The 20,505-nt window shown below is 34.7% G+C and overlaps 1 protein-coding gene across 2 annotated transcripts; it reads left to right on the top strand.

Moving 5' to 3' along the window:
- Positions 1-445: 445 nt before the first annotated feature.
- LOC114166237 (uncharacterized) lies at positions 446-2,488 on the top strand. Of its 2 annotated transcripts, none has more exons than XM_085667900.1 (5): positions 446-1,136; positions 1,266-1,339; positions 1,425-1,461; positions 1,583-1,715; positions 1,819-2,488. In XM_085667900.1, the coding sequence occupies exons 1-5, from the start codon at positions 932-934 to the stop codon at positions 2,321-2,323; spliced, it is 954 nt and encodes a 317-aa protein (XP_085524026.1). In that variant the 5' UTR covers positions 446-931; the 3' UTR covers positions 2,324-2,488. The 2 variants fall into 2 exon arrangements, with proteins under 2 accessions (XP_085524026.1, XP_027906744.1); XM_028050943.2 differs by having other exon boundaries at positions 448-1,132; positions 1,263-1,339.
- Positions 2,489-20,505: the final 18,017 nt, after the last annotated feature.

Genomic DNA, 20,505 nt, shown 5'->3' with positions numbered 1-20,505 from the left:
TTAATTTAGAAGAAAACATTAGCTAGATATTTTTCAACACAATTTTATAATTAAGTGAATTCAGTGACCCCTACTAATGAAGTCTAATCAGTGACCACTCTCTTTAATAATATAATTGACATGAAAATAAACTAAATAATATAAAATGGGTTTGACAGAGTTAATAACAAAACACTAACCCAAAGAATCAAACCCATGTTTCTAATTTCCTGAAAATAAAAAATATTTATGTATGTCAGGGATGGTCCACTGCTACACATAATACAAAAATACCACCACATAATTTTTATTGCAATTATACCATATTAATTGTCACACGAAAAAAAAATACTTATATCTTATTCAAGTGGGAACAAAAAATGATTGTATTCACATTGAAATTTAAACATATTCCTCTCATTGAAGTCCATGGATATTTAAAAACACATATACAAATCAACATGGTAAGATATGAAACTATATTATGGTTTACTCTTCTCAGAGGCATTGACTGAAGAAAGAGAAGGGAAGAGAGAGAAACTTGGCTCAACAAAGAGCTCTAAATTCCATTGAAGATCAGTGTAGGGTTTTTAACCTTATCACATCACATATCCAGAGGTGTACGAATCGTCATCATCGATTATGCAACTATATATATATTTATAGCTAGCTGAGTTCATGTTTCTAGGATCAATATTTTAACCTTTTTTGTATGGGGAAGAAGAGAAACAGGAGAAGAAAAGCATATGAAAAAAATTTCTCACCCCCAATTATTATTCCTTTCTTCTTCTGATTTCTCCAATTGACCTTTTATCCACAAACAGTGTATGTTTCTTTTTGTGTTATGATCTTGAAGGAAATAGTATCATATAAAGTTGGAAAATCAAGGTGAGTAAGAAGATGGGAGAAAGCCGAGTCTCCCAATGTTCCAAGACAAGCCCTTCTAACATTGATGAAGAAGAGTGTGAAAGCCATGCGAATGAAGATCAAAGCAAGCAAAACAACAATGGAGGAAGCTCAAGCAACAGCACAGTGGAAGAGAGTGAGAAAAAGATTAGACCTTATGTTAGATCCAAGTTACCGAGGCTTCGATGGACCCCTGATCTTCATCTTCGCTTTGTTCATGCTGTTCAACGACTTGGAGGACAAGAGAGTGAGTTTCTTCATTATTTTGCTTTCAATTTTCCATATTTGTCTTCAATTCTTACACAGTTATGCAGGAAAAAAAAAAAACAACTTTTCACTGCTTCATCTGATACTGGTTTTTCTTTTTCGGTGTGCAGGAGCAACACCTAAACTGGTTCTTCAATTGATGAACATGAAAGGTTTGAGTATTGCCCATGTCAAGAGTCATTTGCAGGTAATTATTAGATAACTCTTACAAATAAATTATTAAAACTGTTCTAGCTTGGTTTATTTCTTTTCTTTCAATTTGTTTTTGCTAGATGTTTAGGAGCAAAAAGATCGATGACCGAAATCAAGGTACATGATGTTCTTCTTTATAAACATTTCATTGTTAATCAGTTCTGATTAGGGTTTCTGATTATACGTATATATCCCTAATGAATACAACTTGGTTGCAACTTGCATATATATATGACAGTATTCTCCGATCATACCAGTCTTGTTGAAATTGGAGACAAAAATATTTATAACCTTAGCCAACTTTCCATGCTTCAAGGATACAATCCCAGTCAAAGTTCGTCCTACACCTACACAAACAATAACTATCCAAGGTTTGCTTCAATTTTTCTCAGAAACAAATAAAACATCATGGTATAAAATAAAATAAAAAAAAAAACAAAACAGGTTTTGATCCATTCAAATGTTGTTTTTCAGTTACGGATTCGGGAATGGTTCTTTTGGTAGCTACGAAAAACTTGTGCACAGACCTTTCGATTGGTCCAATGGAATGTCTCGGGCAAGTTCATCCATTTCTGGTGAACAATCAACAAGCAAAACCCGTGAACCAAAATATGAGCTTTTCTCATTTGGTGCTTACGAAACTCTATGCACAAGATTTAGCCACGTTGATCACACTCCATCAAACAGTATTATTCAACAGAGAGCACAAAACCTCATGCCTATAAATCCAACAACAGAATTGAAGACACTGAAAAGGAAGGCTCAAGATTCATCGCTTGATTTGGATCTGTCGCTGAAACTAAACACAAAGATGGATGATGAAGGAACAAAATTTGAGGACCATGATGTTCGTAGCAACCTGTCTCTGTCGTTGTGCTCTCAATCCTCCTCTTCCAATCTCAGCATCAGGTTGAAGGAAGCACAAGATCGATGTGAGGAACACGGGAAAAGGGCCAGTACTCTAGATCTGACTATATGAATGAGACAAATTCTCAGTGAGATCTTGAGGTACTTGTCAGAAACTATGTTTTTTATAACCAAATTCTTACATTTTATCTGACTTAGTTATGTTTATTTTTTGTCTCTTTCTGTATGTACTGTCAAATACATGAACTAGCTAGATAAATCATGATTTTAGTTCCAATACTGTCTTCTTTTTTATGAGCAATTCCAGCATTGCCTTAACTGTCATAAAATGCCAAAACAGAAAATTTACACAGAGGTAAAGACCCAAGAAAAAGGAAAAAGAAAAGCAAAAGTCCAGTTTTTTGAGTATCCCAAGCTCGATCAATGATTTATGCGTATATGTTTTTAGCTATACTACTTGAGAAAGTGTAAAACTTGTTTTCTACTTTTTTATGTTCCTTTAGTGTAAAGCAATATTTTCATGTGGTAGGTGTGTATGCATTTGTTTCTATTTAATATTTTTGTTTTTACTATAAAAGAAATATTAAATACCAATATGTATGTTCACATATGATACATCGAAATGTTAGTGTATGTTCACAATATGTGAACTGATTGTTTAACTTTTAGGCAAACTGCTATACACTACCAGTGAAAGCAAACTCAATTAAGGATTCATCTTTTGTATATATAACAGTTTTCATAGTATTGTTTAACAAGTGTTTTCGTTGGACAAAAGTCTGATTTTATTATATAGGCTAATGCTGTATAATAATTAAGATTTATATATTTTTTTACTTTAGTTTATTTTAGTGCATAAATCAAAACAGGAAATAATTGAAACAATGGCTCTTACATGTTTTATGATAATGAAAACTACTATAAACAAAGAATTCACAGAGGATATGTAGGTGTTATCATGACGAGTGTTTTCTTTATTTTCAACTATCGCACTTGAAAAATGAATGGAAATAGTATTGAATACAACATTTTCAGTAAGATGAAGATTGAGTTTTTTGAGTGAAGAAATTAGTGTTTCTGTCTCATAAGAAAAGTTAGCTTTTAACATGTCCATTTATGATTATCATCTATACAAAGTATTTTGTGACATGGAGTTGAGAAATACCATTCGTGAAAATAAACAAATCTAAAATTTGACTTTAATTTTTCATATATTACTATTAAAAACGTCCAGTACTTATATAATGTGCTGCTATATTAATTAATAAATTTGAGTTGCCAAATTATTATCATAAAGTTAAATTTATTAAAGGATATTGTAGTATATCATTTGCATATATACTTTCTAAATCTTTCAATGAAAATAAGAAAATGCTTTGGACAAATTTGTGTACACTTAAAATAAGTATTTATGAAATATCCATTTTTTTTTAAAAAAAAAAATCACTTATTTACTTAAGAGATTATTTAAAATAAGAACTATAGACAAACACACTAAAATAAATAAATTTTTTCCTTGTTTATTGAAAAATTTATTTAAGAAAATAAGCTCAAACAAAAGTGTATCTCTAGGTGAAGTTTTCTTTCTTAAATCTTTTATAATATCGGGTGAAACATGTGAGCTATGCGCACGTGTTTTCAATTTTTTTTATAACAAAAAGTAATGAAATTATAATTATAAAGATAAATATCAATAAGTTTTATAATTAAATATTTTTTATTTATTTTGTACATGATTTTTATTTATTTAGTAAAATATTTTGATATATTTAATTTATAAAAAACGGTTAAATTTAAAAAATCGGTTAAATTTAAATAGAGAGGTAACTTGATGGGTAAAAGTTGAAAGAAAAAAGTGGACACCAAAATATATAAGTATAGATATCAATATTAAAATCTTGTTTTGTTTTTTCAAACTATGATAAAATCATCAATAATAAACATATTAGAATGGAAACTGCATTTATTTTCTAAATTTATTGTTTATGATTTTAATTTATAAATTACATTTCCAAGTTTGAATGCTACATTATTTCAAATCCTTCTTGGTATAAATTTGCAGTTGTTTGCTTAAATAATAAAAGTTCCCACGATGATGATTACCAGACCTTTTATCTTAAGAAATCATGATTAAGGATGGTACAAATAGAAATGTAAGAGTTTGATTATAGTTTTTTTTTTCAAACTAAAAAAATATTTATTTTTGTTTTCGTTTTTCTTAATTATGAGATTTATATTTCATTTTGATATCTATTGTGTAATGAGTATGTTCATATTTACGTGTTTATTTGTCTATAATAAAAATCACAATAAAAAATATAATATTATTTGAGTACTTGTCCTCGTTCTTTAGGGTGCACAATTCTAAGAAACAACTCTAAGGAAGGTGATGGACTACTTGTTCACATCCCAAACAAGGGATTACTCGTCCTCGACATAGACAAGAAACTACACATCCTTGTCCTTGACATAGATAGGAAACTGCACGTCCTCATCCCCTAAGACAGACAACTATAAGAGGCAACCTAAGGAAGGTGATAGACTACTCATCCTCGTCCCAAACAAGGAACCAGTCGTCCTCATCCCAAACAAGGGACTAGTCATCATCCTTCTAGACAAGGGATTACCCATCCTCGTCCTCTCACTAGTGTAAAAACATTGTTCCACGACACTTATCGACGAAGGTTACCACACAAGCATAATAGAAAGGAACACGGTGGTAGAACCGTAAATAATATGATGTAAATTAACGACAGTTTCACATATAACCATTGTTATTTATGCTTCAAACAACATCAACGACGACTTTACTGAAGCCCATTGTTATTTATTGTGATATTGACGACGATTACTCTAATAACCATCGTGGAAATGCGCATCCACGACGGTTATGACCCAAACTGTCGTCGTTAGTGGCAAGGAGTTCTCTTCCAGTTCCAAGCACAAAGCGATTCCAATGACAACTTTTGAAACGTCGTGGAGTAATGTAACATTGATGACAAACTTTTATGACCATCGTTATTGTGAGTTATTTTTAACGATGACCTTAGCAACGATGGTTTGAAAACCGTCTTCATTGGATTTCAATAGTCGTCGTTAATAGATGTTGCTACAATAGTGTCTTTCAGACATCAAATCCCAGGAAGGCCACTAAATACCATCCATCTAGAGAAACCATCCAATGCACAACTTGCCCGAGTACATGTCGGCTCTATAAGACGACATGTACTCAGATGCGCTAGCTAATCAAGTCAGTCTAATAATCTAAAAGGATAATAACCTCAAATTATGTAACCAATCATGATTAGCAGGTAATTAAGACTACTAAATCAAAGCCAACCAAGATAAGGCCCATGAACCCTACTATAAACGACACATTTTACAAAACATATGCTTACATTACTATTCTAACATCTGACTCTAGTAGCATACCTTTGAAGTGAATACCTTAGAGTCCAAGAGAATCACTCAAAAGATTTTGTAGGATATATATATATATATATATATATATATATATATATATATATATATATATATATATATATATATATATATATATATAAAAGAACAATTATCAAGCCAATTTAATAAGAAAACTCTTTTTTTTTAATCACAGGAAAGAAATTTGCATGAATATTTGTATAAAATATCAAATAATAATTGTATAAAGTTAGTTGAAAAGTGAGAAAACAATTACAAATAATTAAAATTTTAAGACAGAACAATATTCAATTATTTCTTGCATATATTTAGAGGGAAAATATCTTAAGAATTTGAGTGAAATGAATTGAACGGTTGAGAAAGAAAATAAAAAATTACATCGTGAATGAAAAATTCTTCAAATGAATAAACTAAAAATCATAAAAGAAAGAAAATAAGTTTAAAATTAAAATATTTAGGTAATTGAAAACTTGAAATTAAGATAAGTGTGATATGATAAAAACACCTTCAAAGAAAGAATAAAAAATATGCATATTGATCAAATACTACTCACACCGATACATGTGCTTGATCAATGTAGATATTTTTCATCAAAATCGAGAGATTCAAACAATACTTATGATTTTTAGAAATATCTAAAATTTATATAATTAATCATGACTATATTTATAAATAGTTTTATAATTAAAGAATAATATGACAATTTTATTGGACACTTAAATAAGTTTCCACATTATTTCTAAAAATATATTACACTAAGACTATTTTTAATTCAGAAAACATATATTATATGACAAAAAACTTATATAGAAAAGATATAAGCAACTTCTTCCATTTGGAATTTAAGTATAAACTAAAAGTTCTACACTAAGTCAAGATGAGCTAAATGAATAATATATAATGAGAAAGTTTTATAAACTTATTACATTAAGATTTTAGGTTGGAGATGATGTGATAATTTCTCCGTAATTTACTCGTGACTAATTGACACTTAACCTCGTGGTGTGTTTTGTAACACCCCAAATTAATTAATAGAAATTAACTACTAATTTAAAGCATCTCACAATTTGGTATTAAGCATCAAGCTACTTAAATAAAGGCTATAAGTATTACAATATTCCTCAATAACTACATTCATGGTTCTTCAAAATATAAAGTTTATAAAAAAGAGAGAGAGGAACATTAAGTAATACAATATATTTATATACATAAGTATTTATCCATCTCTACTATACTCTAGGTCCATCACCTGCATGATCCTTTTCTCCTGTGTAACACACGATCATAGCAAAAATAATAAAATTACAAATTAAGGTAATATAGTATATTTAAAAAGGAAAAGACTTAGAACTTTAAATCAAATAATTTATAAACAAACAAACACATACAACAATTTCATCCAATCATACATCTTCATCTTAACATAGTACAACATTACCTCTGATGGATTTTGTGTATTGAAGAGAACGTAAGAGATTCTACCCTATCATAAGGATCACAAAATGTATTGTACATAGGTTGTCAATACCAATATGGTTAACTACCCAGTTCAAGCTGGCAACATATAACCTTCCACGTGACCTATCCCGTCAAAGGCTGGGGGACTGATGTACTATACCTAGGCGGTCAGGATCAACATGGTTAACCACCCGGTCCGAACCGCCTACGACTATTCCTATCATAAAAAGAATAGACAGTTAGTTAACTGAACAAAACAACACAGATAATGGCTAAGGCCGCCTACTCCAAAGAATAATGCATAAGTTAAAACCGCCAACCTCAAACTTAGAAAATTATAGCGGGAATTAGTATCTTACCACAACAATCCGAGAACTTGCAAGGATGGTTTCCACACATAGTAGAGTTGGAATTGTGAAGGAACCTGAGGCAAGACCAAGCATGCCTGCAAACAACAACTTGAATTTGGCCGCTATCCTGGAAGGTTAGGCCAAGATGCAACAAGAGCTTGCTGATCTTAAGAAGCGTAGTGCTAACGAAATGGAAGCACTAAGGTAGGAGAACTCCAGGCTGAGAAGGAAGATTGAAGCTGATCTCACCCAGAAGGGGAAGGGTAAGGAGGTACTAGAGGACCTCAAAACCCCAGTGCACTAACCCAGCTAGGAGGAAAGTGAATATAACCCTACCCCGCACACTTTCACCCCCACTTAACAAACACCCACTATATTCGCCCACCAGCGACCCCCAACACACGCCCCCCGTCCTAGCACGCCCCACAACTACTCATCATGTGACTACCTTCCCACCACCCATATCCCTCCCCATCATTACACCACAAAATTCCCCACCATCGTCCGACACCCTATACCAGCGCATCCACCCAAATGCCACAATCCCTTTGTTGATATCATCACCACCACCCTTCTTCCCAGCCAGTGGAACGCTTCGCGCTGGACCGATACGCCATGGACACAGACCCTAATGAACAACTCAAAGTGTATGTTACCCACATTGCTTTATACACATATGAAGATGCCGTTTTCTGCAAGGCATTCCCTACCACCCTAAAAGGACCAACCCCGGAATGGTTCACCTCCTTGCCCCCGTACTCCACTGATTATTTCGACGCCCTCTCCCATCTCTTCACCACCCACTTCGCAGGAAGCCGCCTCCATAAAGCCACACCATTGTCCCTCCTCAGCGTCAAACACGAAAAAGACGAGACGCTAAGGGCCTTCATAGACCACTTCGGCAAAGCTGCCCTCCGAATGCCAAAATTAACCTAAGAGATTATCTTGTAATGCATGGCCCTCACGCTAAAACTTGGCCCATTCGCCAACAACATCTATCTCAAACCACCGGCCTTTATTCACGAGCTCAAGTTGTGTGTTACAGATTACATTAGTATGAAGGAAATGAAAACCCTGCACACCAAATTCTATACTGACTACATGCCCTCAGCTCCTAAGACCGACAAACCACCATCACGATCAGATTCCAAGCCCAGAGAGCTTAGACCACCCCAATTTTCGAGATACGCCCCGCTAAGTGTTCCCCGATCTCGCCTCTTGGATGAAGCCCTGCAAGCGGACCTTATCCCTCCACCCCGTAAAACCCTCAACCCACTCAACATCGACATGACCAAATACTGCAAGTACCATCGAAAAATGGCCACAATACAGATGAGTGTAAAGCGCTACAAGATAAGATCGAAGAATTGATATGCGCTAGCAACCTCAAACGATTCGTAAAAAAGGACGGATAATATAACTCTAGACATTCTAACACCCGCAACCCCGCACGCGATCGCCATAGTAATACCCACCAACAAGATAATAATCGTAGAGACCACCCCCAACCCACACTAACATCAACCACTCAGATCCACCCCAACTACACGACACCATAAACACCATATCTGGCGGGTTCGCAGGAGGAGGCTCAACCTCATCTGCCAGGAAAAAACACCTCCACAACATCAAGTCTATCAACCACATCACTCGCTCACACCATAGATGGAGAATGCTGCCCATAACTTTCACTGACGCCGATTTTCATGCCATCGACCAACAACAGGACGACCCCATGGTCATCACCATAGAGCTCGAGAACTTCGCGGTCAAGAAAGTCCTTATAGACCAAGTTCTCAGATTGTTATAGTTACTCTATTAGTTAAATATTCTTATGTTCTTCGTGTTTTGGATAAAAATAATTTTTTCAAAATAATTGGTAATATAATTAAATAGTCAGCACACTCAAAATTTATCTCTCTCTCTCTCTATTATTAGCCTTTAACCAATATTTGTTATATAATTAATTTGTTTTTTGTATTTTTTTGTGTAGTCATGCCCATAGATAAATCGTGGATTTCTAAACCACAAAACACCATTGAATATGCAAAAGGATTGAACGTCTTTTTGGATTTTGCTTTTGAACATGGTAATGGTCTTGTCATGAAGTGTCCATATTCAAAGTGTGGTTTTAAAAAATGGCAAACTAGGGATGCTATTGAAGGATCAAGTGTAAGCGAACCTTTGGCTGCTACAAGTGCAGATGTGGTTGAAGATATTTTAGAATCTCGAAATCCAATGGAAGATATGTTGAATGATGCCTTTAGGTTTGTGGGGCATGATGTTAATGATTTTGACGAGGCTATTGAAGATGATGATGTGCAAAATAATATGGTGCGTGATGAAGGAAATACAAACTTTGATGCTCTTTTGAAGGACAATAACCAACCATTATATGAAGGTTGTAGAAAGTATTTGAAACTATCATTCATGCTAAAGTTGTATCATATTAAGTGCATGTGTAGAATGAGTGACAAGTCAATGATAATGATTCTAGACTTGCTAAAGGATGCATTTGAACATGCTAAGTTTCCTAACTCCTTGTATGAGGCTAAGAATGTTATTACCAGACTTGGTCTTAATTATGTCAAAATACCAGCTTGCCCAAAAGATTGCATGCTATATTGGGGTGAAGAGAATGAAGGCTTAGAAGAATGTAAAAGGTGCAAGACTTCTAAATGGAAAGATAAACATAAGAAGCAATATGCAAAGATCTTGCGTTACTTTCCATTAAAGTCGAGATTGCAAAGATTGTATGTATATGTGTTCTAAGACAACTGATTCAATGACATGGCAAGCATCCGGAAATAACCAAGAGGGATTAATGAGGCATCCTAGAGATTCTGAGGCTTGGAAAACATTTGATCTATTGCATCCAGAATTTGTAAATGATCCTCGGAATGTACAATTAGGATTAGCTACTGATGGTTTCAACACTTTTGGGAACATGAGTACAAGTCACAATATATGGCCAGTGGTCCTCATACCATACAATCGCCCTCCTTGGGAGTGTATGAAGCAAACCTCCTTTATCCTCTTTATGATAATTCCTGGTAAACAAATGACAGGGAATGACGTTGATGTCTACTTAGAACCACTAATCAAAGAATTGAAGGAGTTATGGTATGATGGAGTGCAAACATTGCTGCAACTATGAAAATCCAAATGCAAACATTGCTTGCCTACATTGCTTCTAAAGAAGATGTCAGAATACCTAGCTTCTATTGCTGCAATTTTACCACGTCCCTTAGTTAATGAGGTATAACTTACTTAAATAAATGACTTAAAGTTGTTTTATTTCTTTCTTAATTTATTTAAATAAAACATTACTTATATGTTTTATTTATTGCAGGTACCAAATATTGGAAGCGGTGTGCCATCTACAAATGACAACGTAGGATCAAGTGGAGCAAGCAAGACAAATTGATATTTTGATGTTGATAATGTCTTGATATGTGTATTGTCTTTAATTTGGATATTGACATATGTATTGTCTTTTCTTTTTTTTTTTGGATATTGACATGGATAAGTAATTGTGATCAAATGATGAAACTACTTTGTTATCTAAACTCATTTATAAAATTAAATTTGACTAATTTTTTTTGTACTTTTATAAGTTTATATTTTTGTATTTATTATTGAATAGGTTTATTATATTATGAAATCATAAATGTATGTCAATAATTATAAATAATATATTATTTTCAAATTATGATAGTTGAAAATATCAGAATATAATGAAATAATGGCATTTCAAGGCACTACAATTTACATTGAGGTTGTGTTTTCAATGAGCAAATTGTGGCAGTTTTAAATGTCGTTATTTATGTCTACAAAACGTCATTTTATACAATGCATCACATAGCAGTTGCTATGGCGGTTCATTACAAACCGCCACAATTTACTTTGTGGCGACAACATGTACGAAGATTTTTGGAACCACCACTAGCGTAAATTATGGTGGTTCAAAATGTCGTATTTAACAAAAAAAACTGAGGTAACTTACATCATTTTTTGTATGGTTTGGAATAATCGATTATTACTTATGACTTAACTTAATTTCTAAATAGGCTTCCAAATCCAAGGATACTCCAAAATTGGCAATGGAGTATATAATCCATGAGGTTTTACCTTTGACTTTTCCATTTTACAAACAATACAATGTTCACAAAATTTCTACACATCCTTTTTCAAATGAGTCCATTAAATATGTTCTTGTAATGTTTGTTGAGTGTTTTGGACCCTAAAATGCCCATTAAACCTCCTTCACATGCGTCACTAACAAAAAGGTTTCTTGTAGAACAGTTAGGCACACACAGTTTGTTTTCTTTGAAAAGAAAGGCTTCATGTCTAAAGAAACCAGTTTTTGAAAACTTTTCACAATTTTAAAAACATTCACCAAAAGTTTCATCACTTTCATACATGTTTTTCAAACATTCAAAACCAATTAATTTTGTTTCAAGCATAGAAAGCAAATCATGATGTCGAGAAAGAGCATCGACTACAATGTTACCTTTACCTTTTTATCTTTGATAATATAAGGGAAATGCTCTAGAAATTCCATACACTTGACATGCCTTTTATTTAGCTTGCCTTGTCCCTTGAGATACTTGAGGCACTCATAGTCACTATGAATTAAAAATTCCTTGTGATAAAGGTAGCGTTGCCATGTTTTCAAATCTCTCACTAAGGCATGCAACTATTTATCATAAGTTGAATAGTTAATGGTAGGACCACTTAACTTTTCACTAAAATAAGCAATTGAATGACCCTCTTGCAACAACACAACTCACTCCCAACATTTAAAGCATCACACCCAATTTCAAAAGATTTATGAAAGTTTGGAAAAACAAGTATTAGGGCATTAGTTACCTTTTACTTAAGAGCATTGAAAGCTTCTTCTTGTTTCTCTTCCCATTTTTGAAACCAAATTTTTTGTTCATCACTTAATTAATAGGTGTTGCCAATGTACTAAAATCCTTCACAAATCTTCTATAAAAACTTTCCAAGCCATGAAAACTTTTCACTTTGCCCAGGAAGGAAATTATTTAATAGCCCTAACCTTTTCCTCGTCCACTTGTATTACTTTTGAACTCACAACAAAACCAAGAAACAAAATATGGTAAGTACAAAATATGTATTTTTCTAGATTGCCACACAATTTTTCTTCTCTAAGCATACACAAGACATATTTTAAATTATCAACATGTAATTCAATTGAAATGCTATCGATAAGAATATCATCAAAGTACAACACAACAAATTTTCAAATGAATCTTCTCAATACATGGTTCATAAATCTCATGAAAGTGTTAGGAGCATTAGTTAAGCCAAAACGTATAACCAACCATTCATACAAAACCAAACTTTTTTTTTGAAAGCGGTTTTCCATTCATCCCCTTCTTTAATCCTAATTTGATTGTATTCATGTTTTAAATTAATCTTATAGAAGTAACATGTCACCGCCTAGACACCGCTAGGCAGATACTGACAGAAAACCGCCCGGCGGCCAACACTCTACCGCCAGGCGCCTGCAACCATACAGGAGCCCTCCAGCTCCGTTACCGCCTGGCGGGCACAACCTCGCCGCCAGGCACCTCCTGCGAACAGTGGCCACTGCCACTAATTTGTGACTCTATCGCCTGGCGATTTTGTCCCGCACCGCCGGGCGCTATACCAGTAGTGTTGTGCTACTGATTTTTGGCATCTTTAACAGGTCTCATGAGACCTCAAACATCTAATTTAGTCTTCACGCATCAAATATAATATCTAAGACACAACAGATTGCTAGTCACAACAATTATAATTAACTCATGCCCAACATTAGATATTAACAAGCTCTATCATGAGTTATCTTATTCATTTGTAAAACAGTCAACAGATGATCCTTATGATACCCACATATTTGCAACTGCACAATTTTTGGACCATTCACAGTACTCTATTACACCACAGCTACAATCCCAAATCGTACCAAATCAATTTAATCGTGCACCTACACTTCCTCTATTATTATCTTAAACCTATTTCCTATTCACCAAGTACACCAATCCTCATTCTCTCATACTTCAATTTTTCATATTACTCCTGCCACCATAACTTATCTTGAATTGCATCTATTCTTGCTAAATAAAACCAACACTGCAGAAACCATTGTGTATGGAACACTTAACACACCCAACGCACACACATATTTCTCTTGATTATCACTAAATGACATACACCTTAAAAACACAAGATATTGCACTCTACAACACGTTCTACAGGTATCCCAATCACCCACTCTCATATCACGAGTTCACTCCAACATGAAAACATCACGATTCACAAAAACTAGTTAGGTCCAATGGGTGTCGCCTGGCGGGCAGCGCATAGCCGCCAGGCAGTACATAGCAGAAAACCCAGAATTAGAGTCTCGAGGTACGAGTCGCCTGGCGGGCCTTCAACACCGCCAGGCGGTTTCTGGCAATTTCCAGAAATATGACAAAGTTCAACGCAATCTTAAAGTGCACATTTCAAATCATCAGAACAGTACGAAAAACATATACATGATATATATAACACGCAAAAATAAGCTCCCCTAACCTGGATTAAAGCTTTCCCCGAGTAATTTTGTACTTCTTTCCTTTGACTCAAAATGGCCTCCCTTGGCTTCTATCAATTCAGCCCCCACGATTCCACTCACACTCTCAATTTCTCACTAAATTTCGCACTCCTCTGTCTACCTCACAATAATCTCTCAAGAAACCTTTCTCCTCTCTCACAATTAGCTACTTAGTGGTGTTTTAATGGTGGTTTAAGGTTCTAAAACGAAAATAGCATTAAGAAGTGGGGTAATGACCATTCAAGCTCACTTAATTAGCTTATTTTTCCAGCTACCCTTGACTGATATTTTTGCTAGGGTTTTCCTTAACCCTTCAACTTCAAATCAAAACTAAAAATGGCAAAAATAGAGTTTCATTTAGGTCTTCCAAGGTTTGAACCCACACTCATGCACATACCAACTCAATGCTAACACATTCAACCAATCCATTTTTAATACTAATCAATATAATTCAATTATTATAAAACTCTACAACACGTCTAATATACATAAAAATAATACCAATTTAATAACACACAAAAATAGCATACATAGGACTCGAACCCAAGTCCTCTCACACAATCAAAGTACTCTCAACCATTTAAGCTAGTACTCTTCCACATCATAACACTCCACATTTATTACCTTAAAGGTTCTCTTTACCCACATTTATTAAATAATTATTTAATTAACTATTTAATTTTTCCCGAGTCTTACACTTACTAAGCCATTGAAGTTTATATGGCCTAGGATGTTGTTTGATAGCTAAATTTAGTTTCGACATTAATCTAACACTAGCCACATTGGTGCAACTACCTCTATCTACGATAACCATGCACACCTTGTTATTGATTAAACATCTAGTGTGAAAGATGTTTTCTCTTTGTCATTCTTCTTTAGGTTTCAATTGGCAGAAATGTGCTCCGTTCGTCGGAGAATGGCCTCTAAATGTCGATTGTTCGAGGGAATTGATGGGAAAAGCAGCGGAAGGCTTACAATTGGCTATTAACGCTCGAATCTCACTGGTTTGGTAAACCGTAGGAGGAGAAATCCTCATCTAAGGTGAAGAATGAGCTGACGAATGGGGGGGAGTACTCTCAACCAATTTAACATTCATCAAAGCTAGATTACAAAGAAATGGCCTGCACCTTTTGTAGTTAAAGGCAGCCGAAAGCAAATGGAAGAGAAATCTAACGGCAGAGCTGCCGTGAACAACAAATCTTAAAGCTGAAGATGGAATGCATGAGGGTTTGGACAACTCTAACAAACCCTAACAGTGAAATGAGTAATAGGGTTGATGTGTTACTGTGTGTTGACGACAAAGGGATGCTGTGCGCGAGAAACCCTAGCAAAAAGTTTGAGAAGAGAAGAGGCCGCACATTCCCTATGTTATTGGTCATGCGAAATGGAAGAATTGGGCTTGGGCCCAATTAAGGCGTGAGGTGTTGGATGCCATTTTGCAGCGTGGAGGTGTGCGGATGAAATATCAAGCCACGCGCAGCTGGAATTGCAGATGCAAACATGATCTTTGCCCACATATGATGATGTACATTGATGGGAAGCATGAGTGTGGTGAAGAATTAGGTTGCAGGTCCAATGCCAACACTTAAAGAAATTGGCAACTTGGAAAGTATGCTGCAATTAGCAAAACAAACCCAATTAGAACAACTTTTATTTAATTAAAAATAAAAGAAAATAAAAGAAATTAAAAGGAATGAGCCTAGGTGTTGGCCCAAAGCTATAAACCTTGTTGGGGTCACATCATTCCCTCCCTCTTGAAGAGGATCTATCCTCAGATCAAAAGAGTTGTTGAAAGGTTGCCAGCAACCAATTTTGAAAGTTCAACCAAGATAAAAAACAAACTTGTAATAGTCATCAAATAAAATTATAATGAAATCATAATCACCATTCAATATAATTGATTGGGAAATGTGCGAAAATGGACTGTTAAAATTTGAAAAAGGTGATATCCAGCCCACTATACAGAAAGAGTGTCTTACACTTTGACTTGGATGATTTTTGAAAAGGATTTTAGAATCAAAGTGTATTTTGACACTATATTTTGAGGAGGATGAAATAAGAGACTGAGATGAAGAACAAAAAACAAAACAAAAGATTTAATGAAAAAGCGAGAAGAGTTTAAAGATGGAAAAACTCTCTTTGGAAATGGGGACTTAATGAAAGGAATTGGTGAAAGATTGAACACCAAATCCCTATCAATGAGTTCCCTCTTTTCATTTGAAATGCTTTGGAACTCTACTACTTTGGATTGTCTTTGAAGCTCAAACTCTTGTTTTATTTTCTCTCTTACTTCAAATTCTTTTCTCTCATTCTCTTCTTTGACTTTTCTAAGACTCTCCTTTTTTGCCTCTTCTTCTCCATCTCTTTTCTTCTTTTCATTTTGCTCATATGCCTCGCTCTCTTTTCTTTTCCTCTACACACAGCTTTTCAAAATTTTCTTTTTCTCTCTTCTTTTCATACTCTCGAAGCTTTTTAAATTTTGCTTGGTCTCTTTTATGTTATCTCTCTCTCTTTGTTCACACAAGAGCAAGTCCAAATTGTGCTTAAAATCTTTTTCTAGTCTAGAAAACTTAGCAAGATTTTGGATGAATGCATCACCTATGTCAATGAAATCTTCTATCCTAGACTGTTGCTCTTTAGTTATCCTAAATGAAGGGGAATGAAATGTTTCCACATGCATGTTTTTAATTCATAAAATGTATTAATGCATGATTCTCTCCCTTTTTGCACTATTGACTGTCTCTTTTGCCACCACTTACATGAACGTCCTATAAACCTAGAAGTAACATGCCTAAGAATGTCAATTTGACTATATTTACTAAACAATGATTACACCAACTTCTCTGTATCCCATATCCAATCTCTAAATGATATTGGTCCTATATCTTCCCCAAAGAATGGAATGTCACTATGAATGTTATGATGCAACTCATTACTATTACACCTACCTAAATACACACTAATATGCCTATCTAAATGAACACGGCTAGAAGAAGAAAAACTCATTTTGCGAACAGTTTTTTTTGAAACACTTTTATCCAAACAAATTTTTCACAAAGAACTAGAAGAATTTCGAAAGAGAAAATAATGGAAAAGATTTCTAGAGATACGCCCCAAGAAAGGGAGGTGAGTCTCATGGACAAGCTTAGAACTCAAGCCTTTTCTAGCCAGAGATCTCTAAATTTCTTTCACAAAAGTTCTCAATAAAAATTCAAAGGGAAAACAGATTGTGTGAAAAACAATTTGTCCAAGTGTGTGAGCAAAGTGAAATCTAAAGACCAAAAGAAGGTCAACTAGGTGTCAAACGCATGGTACCTAGATATCACGGGACCTAAAACAGAAAGTGAAGCATACACAACAGAACCTAGACATTTAAAACATAAAAACTAGGCGAAAAAAAATCTTAAGTGAAGATACACATGACCTTTGGAACCCCTTGAATCTCACACTACACGATTAAAACTATTACAAACCATGCAAAGGATGGTATTGCTCTAAAGCATTTTTCCACCTAAGCCAAATGAAACAAAAACAGCAAACTGAAAAAAAAAAATACACAAAGTTCTTGACATCAAAACAGAATCAACACAAACAAAATAACTATGCTAGGTCTTGGGCTGCAGTGTCTTTGCCATTCTCCCTCTCGGTCCAACCCCCAACAAAAAATGTATGCCTCAAGTATTTGGTCATCTTTGGAGTCCTAGCTCACTCCACAATTCCTCTCAGAAAGTGTAACTCCCACATTAGATGATGTCACAATAAGATGAAACTTCACCTACAAGGGCTGCCAAACAAAAGTGAGTGTCCAGAGCAAAGAAAACTAGAAAAAAAAATCAAGTGATGCCACTTAGGAAGAGCAATTTAGAAAATCAATAAATGTAATAAACAAACTCAAAGGAGAGCCAACAAAGACAATAAAAAAAGCTATAAAAGAAAGAAGGCACACAAAAGGAACCTAAAGAATAGATCTAGAATATGATCAAACAAAACCAAAATCAAACAAAACTCAAAACAAGTTGAATCAAGAACATATGCAAATTGAAATTGAAGATGAAAGTAGTATCTGTGTGAACTGTGGTACACTATTTTCATGCTGCTGAAACAAATAATGTTTGCAGATTCAATCCAGCCTTTTGATTTTCTTCATGCTCATTTAGATGCTTTTTGTCATCATGTTTTCTTTTTTTTTTAATGACTTTTCTTTTCAGTTCTCAAAAACTTGAAGAACAACTCACACAAAGGTCAAGTTTGTACCACCAAATCAATAAATAAATGCATATGACAAATTTCAAGATTGATTCAACTTAAAAACAATTGAAACAGACATACAAAAAAAAGAAACTATTGGCCAATTGATATAACTCAGCTGTATACAGCAGAATTGAGTCAAACCTGAACACAGATCACAAAATTTGCAGCATTTTAATCATTTGACAATCTCAAAATCTGGACATGTGTGATAAAAAAAAGTAGCAGCAAATCAAAGCAAGAGCACCAAAAATTGTGAAGGAAATCAATGAATCAGACCACAACAGAGGCACTCAAGAGTAAAGGAAAGCTTGATAGCACTACAACATTCAATTGGACCAGACAGAAATAGAAAAGTGAAATAGGTTTAATGTCAATAATCTAATAAAACAGAAGCTGCCAAAACAAAACTGCAACCCAAAAAATTATATGGCAGAGCTGAATGTAATACACAAGCATATTAATGCAACAAGGAAACAAACTAAGGCACCAAATTGTGTTAGACAACAACAGTAGCAAATATGATTGAAAAAAAGCACTTCTTAGATTTGAAGGCAAGAATGATGTTGCAGATATAGGACAAAATGCACAAGCCACAGATCAACAAAATGGGATTCAGTAGAGACATCAACTAGTGCAGTGAAATAACATAAATGTGCATCAGATGTCACAGAGGCTGATCCAGAACACAGATATGGCTCAAAATTAGCACATCCGCAAACACTAATGTTGAGTCAGGAAACAAATATGGCCAGAAATGATTCAAAGAAACAGAATGCACAAGAGCAAGGTGCTGAAACAACATATGTAATCACAAACCAAAGCATGAGTGTCCACACGTAAATTCTGATATGAATCAGATTACGGCTAGAATTAAACAACAAGCACGAATTAAGCTGAAACAGCTAGAATTATGAACTACAAAAAATTGCTAGTGATCTATTAGTAATTAAAGAAATCCACAAAACATAGGAAACTAAACATACTCAGCACGACTGATTCAACAACAGTTAACGGCACATACAATTCCATGGAAACAACAACAAATAAAACGAATACACAAAACCTATGACAAAACAGAGAGTTTAAAATTCAAAGCTAGGTACTAAAATGAATTCAAACCTAAGACATGCATTTAAGCAGGAGATTGAGAACATTAAATCAATTTCAACAAGAAAAACGCAACAAGAGCACAAAATCAGCAAAGAAGCAAAGACACAAACAATTATAGAACAAGACAGAAACGAACATATAAGAAAAAAAACTAGAGATAAAGAAGAAACTTATCTCAACGCGGTCCAAGAACGAGTGGCTTTGAATACCACTTGATGAGGCTGGCGTCACCGTTAATCGGCATAAATGTGCTCCGTTTGCTGGAGAATAGCTTCCAAACGTCGATTGTTCGGTTGAATCAATGGGAAAACGTAGCGGAAGGCTTATAATTGGTTATTAACGCTCAGATCTCACTGGTTTGGTAAACCCTAGGAGGAGAAATCCTCATCTAAGGTGAAGAATGAGCTAACGAAGGGCGGAGTACTCTCAACCAATTTAACATTCATCAAAACTAGATTACAAAGAAATGACCTACACCTTTTATAGTTGAAGGGCAGCCGAAAGCAAACGGCAGAGAAATCTAACGGCAAAGCAGCCGTGAACAACAAATCCTTTAGCTGAAGATGGAATGCATGAGGGTTTGGATAACTCTAACAAACCCTAACAGAGAAATGAGTAATAGGGTTTATGTGTTACTGTGTGTTGACGGCAAAGGGTTGTTGTGCGCAAGAAACCCTAGCAAAAAGTATAAGAAGAGAAGGTGCTGCACATTCGTTATGTTGTTGGTCACGCGAAATGGAAGAATTGGGCTTAGGCCCAATTAAGGCGTGAGGTGTTGGATGCCATTTTGCAGCGTGGAGGTGTGCGGATGAAATATCAAGCCACGCGCAGCTGGAATTGCAGATGCAAACATGATCTTGGCCCACATATGATGATGTACATTGATGGGAAGCATGAGTGTGGTGAAGAATTAGGTTGTAGGCCAAATGCCAACACTTAAAGAAATTGGCAGCTTGGAAATTATGCTGCAATTAGCAAAACAAACCCAATTAGAACAACTTTTATTTAATTAAAAATAAAAGAAATTAAAAGGAATGGGCCTAGGTGGTACCTCCTAATATATTTCAATCTTTGCTTAAA

Source organism: Vigna unguiculata, chromosome 10, assembly GCF_037176805.1.
Source record: "Vigna unguiculata cultivar grain cowpea cultivar isolate G323 ecotype 2 chromosome 10, ASM3717680v1, whole genome shotgun sequence".
In the NCBI taxonomy this organism is placed as follows: Eukaryota; Viridiplantae; Streptophyta; class Magnoliopsida; order Fabales; family Fabaceae; genus Vigna; species Vigna unguiculata.
The sequence above is the reverse complement of the archived record's forward strand: the minus strand, read 5'-3'. Positions and strand labels throughout refer to the sequence as shown.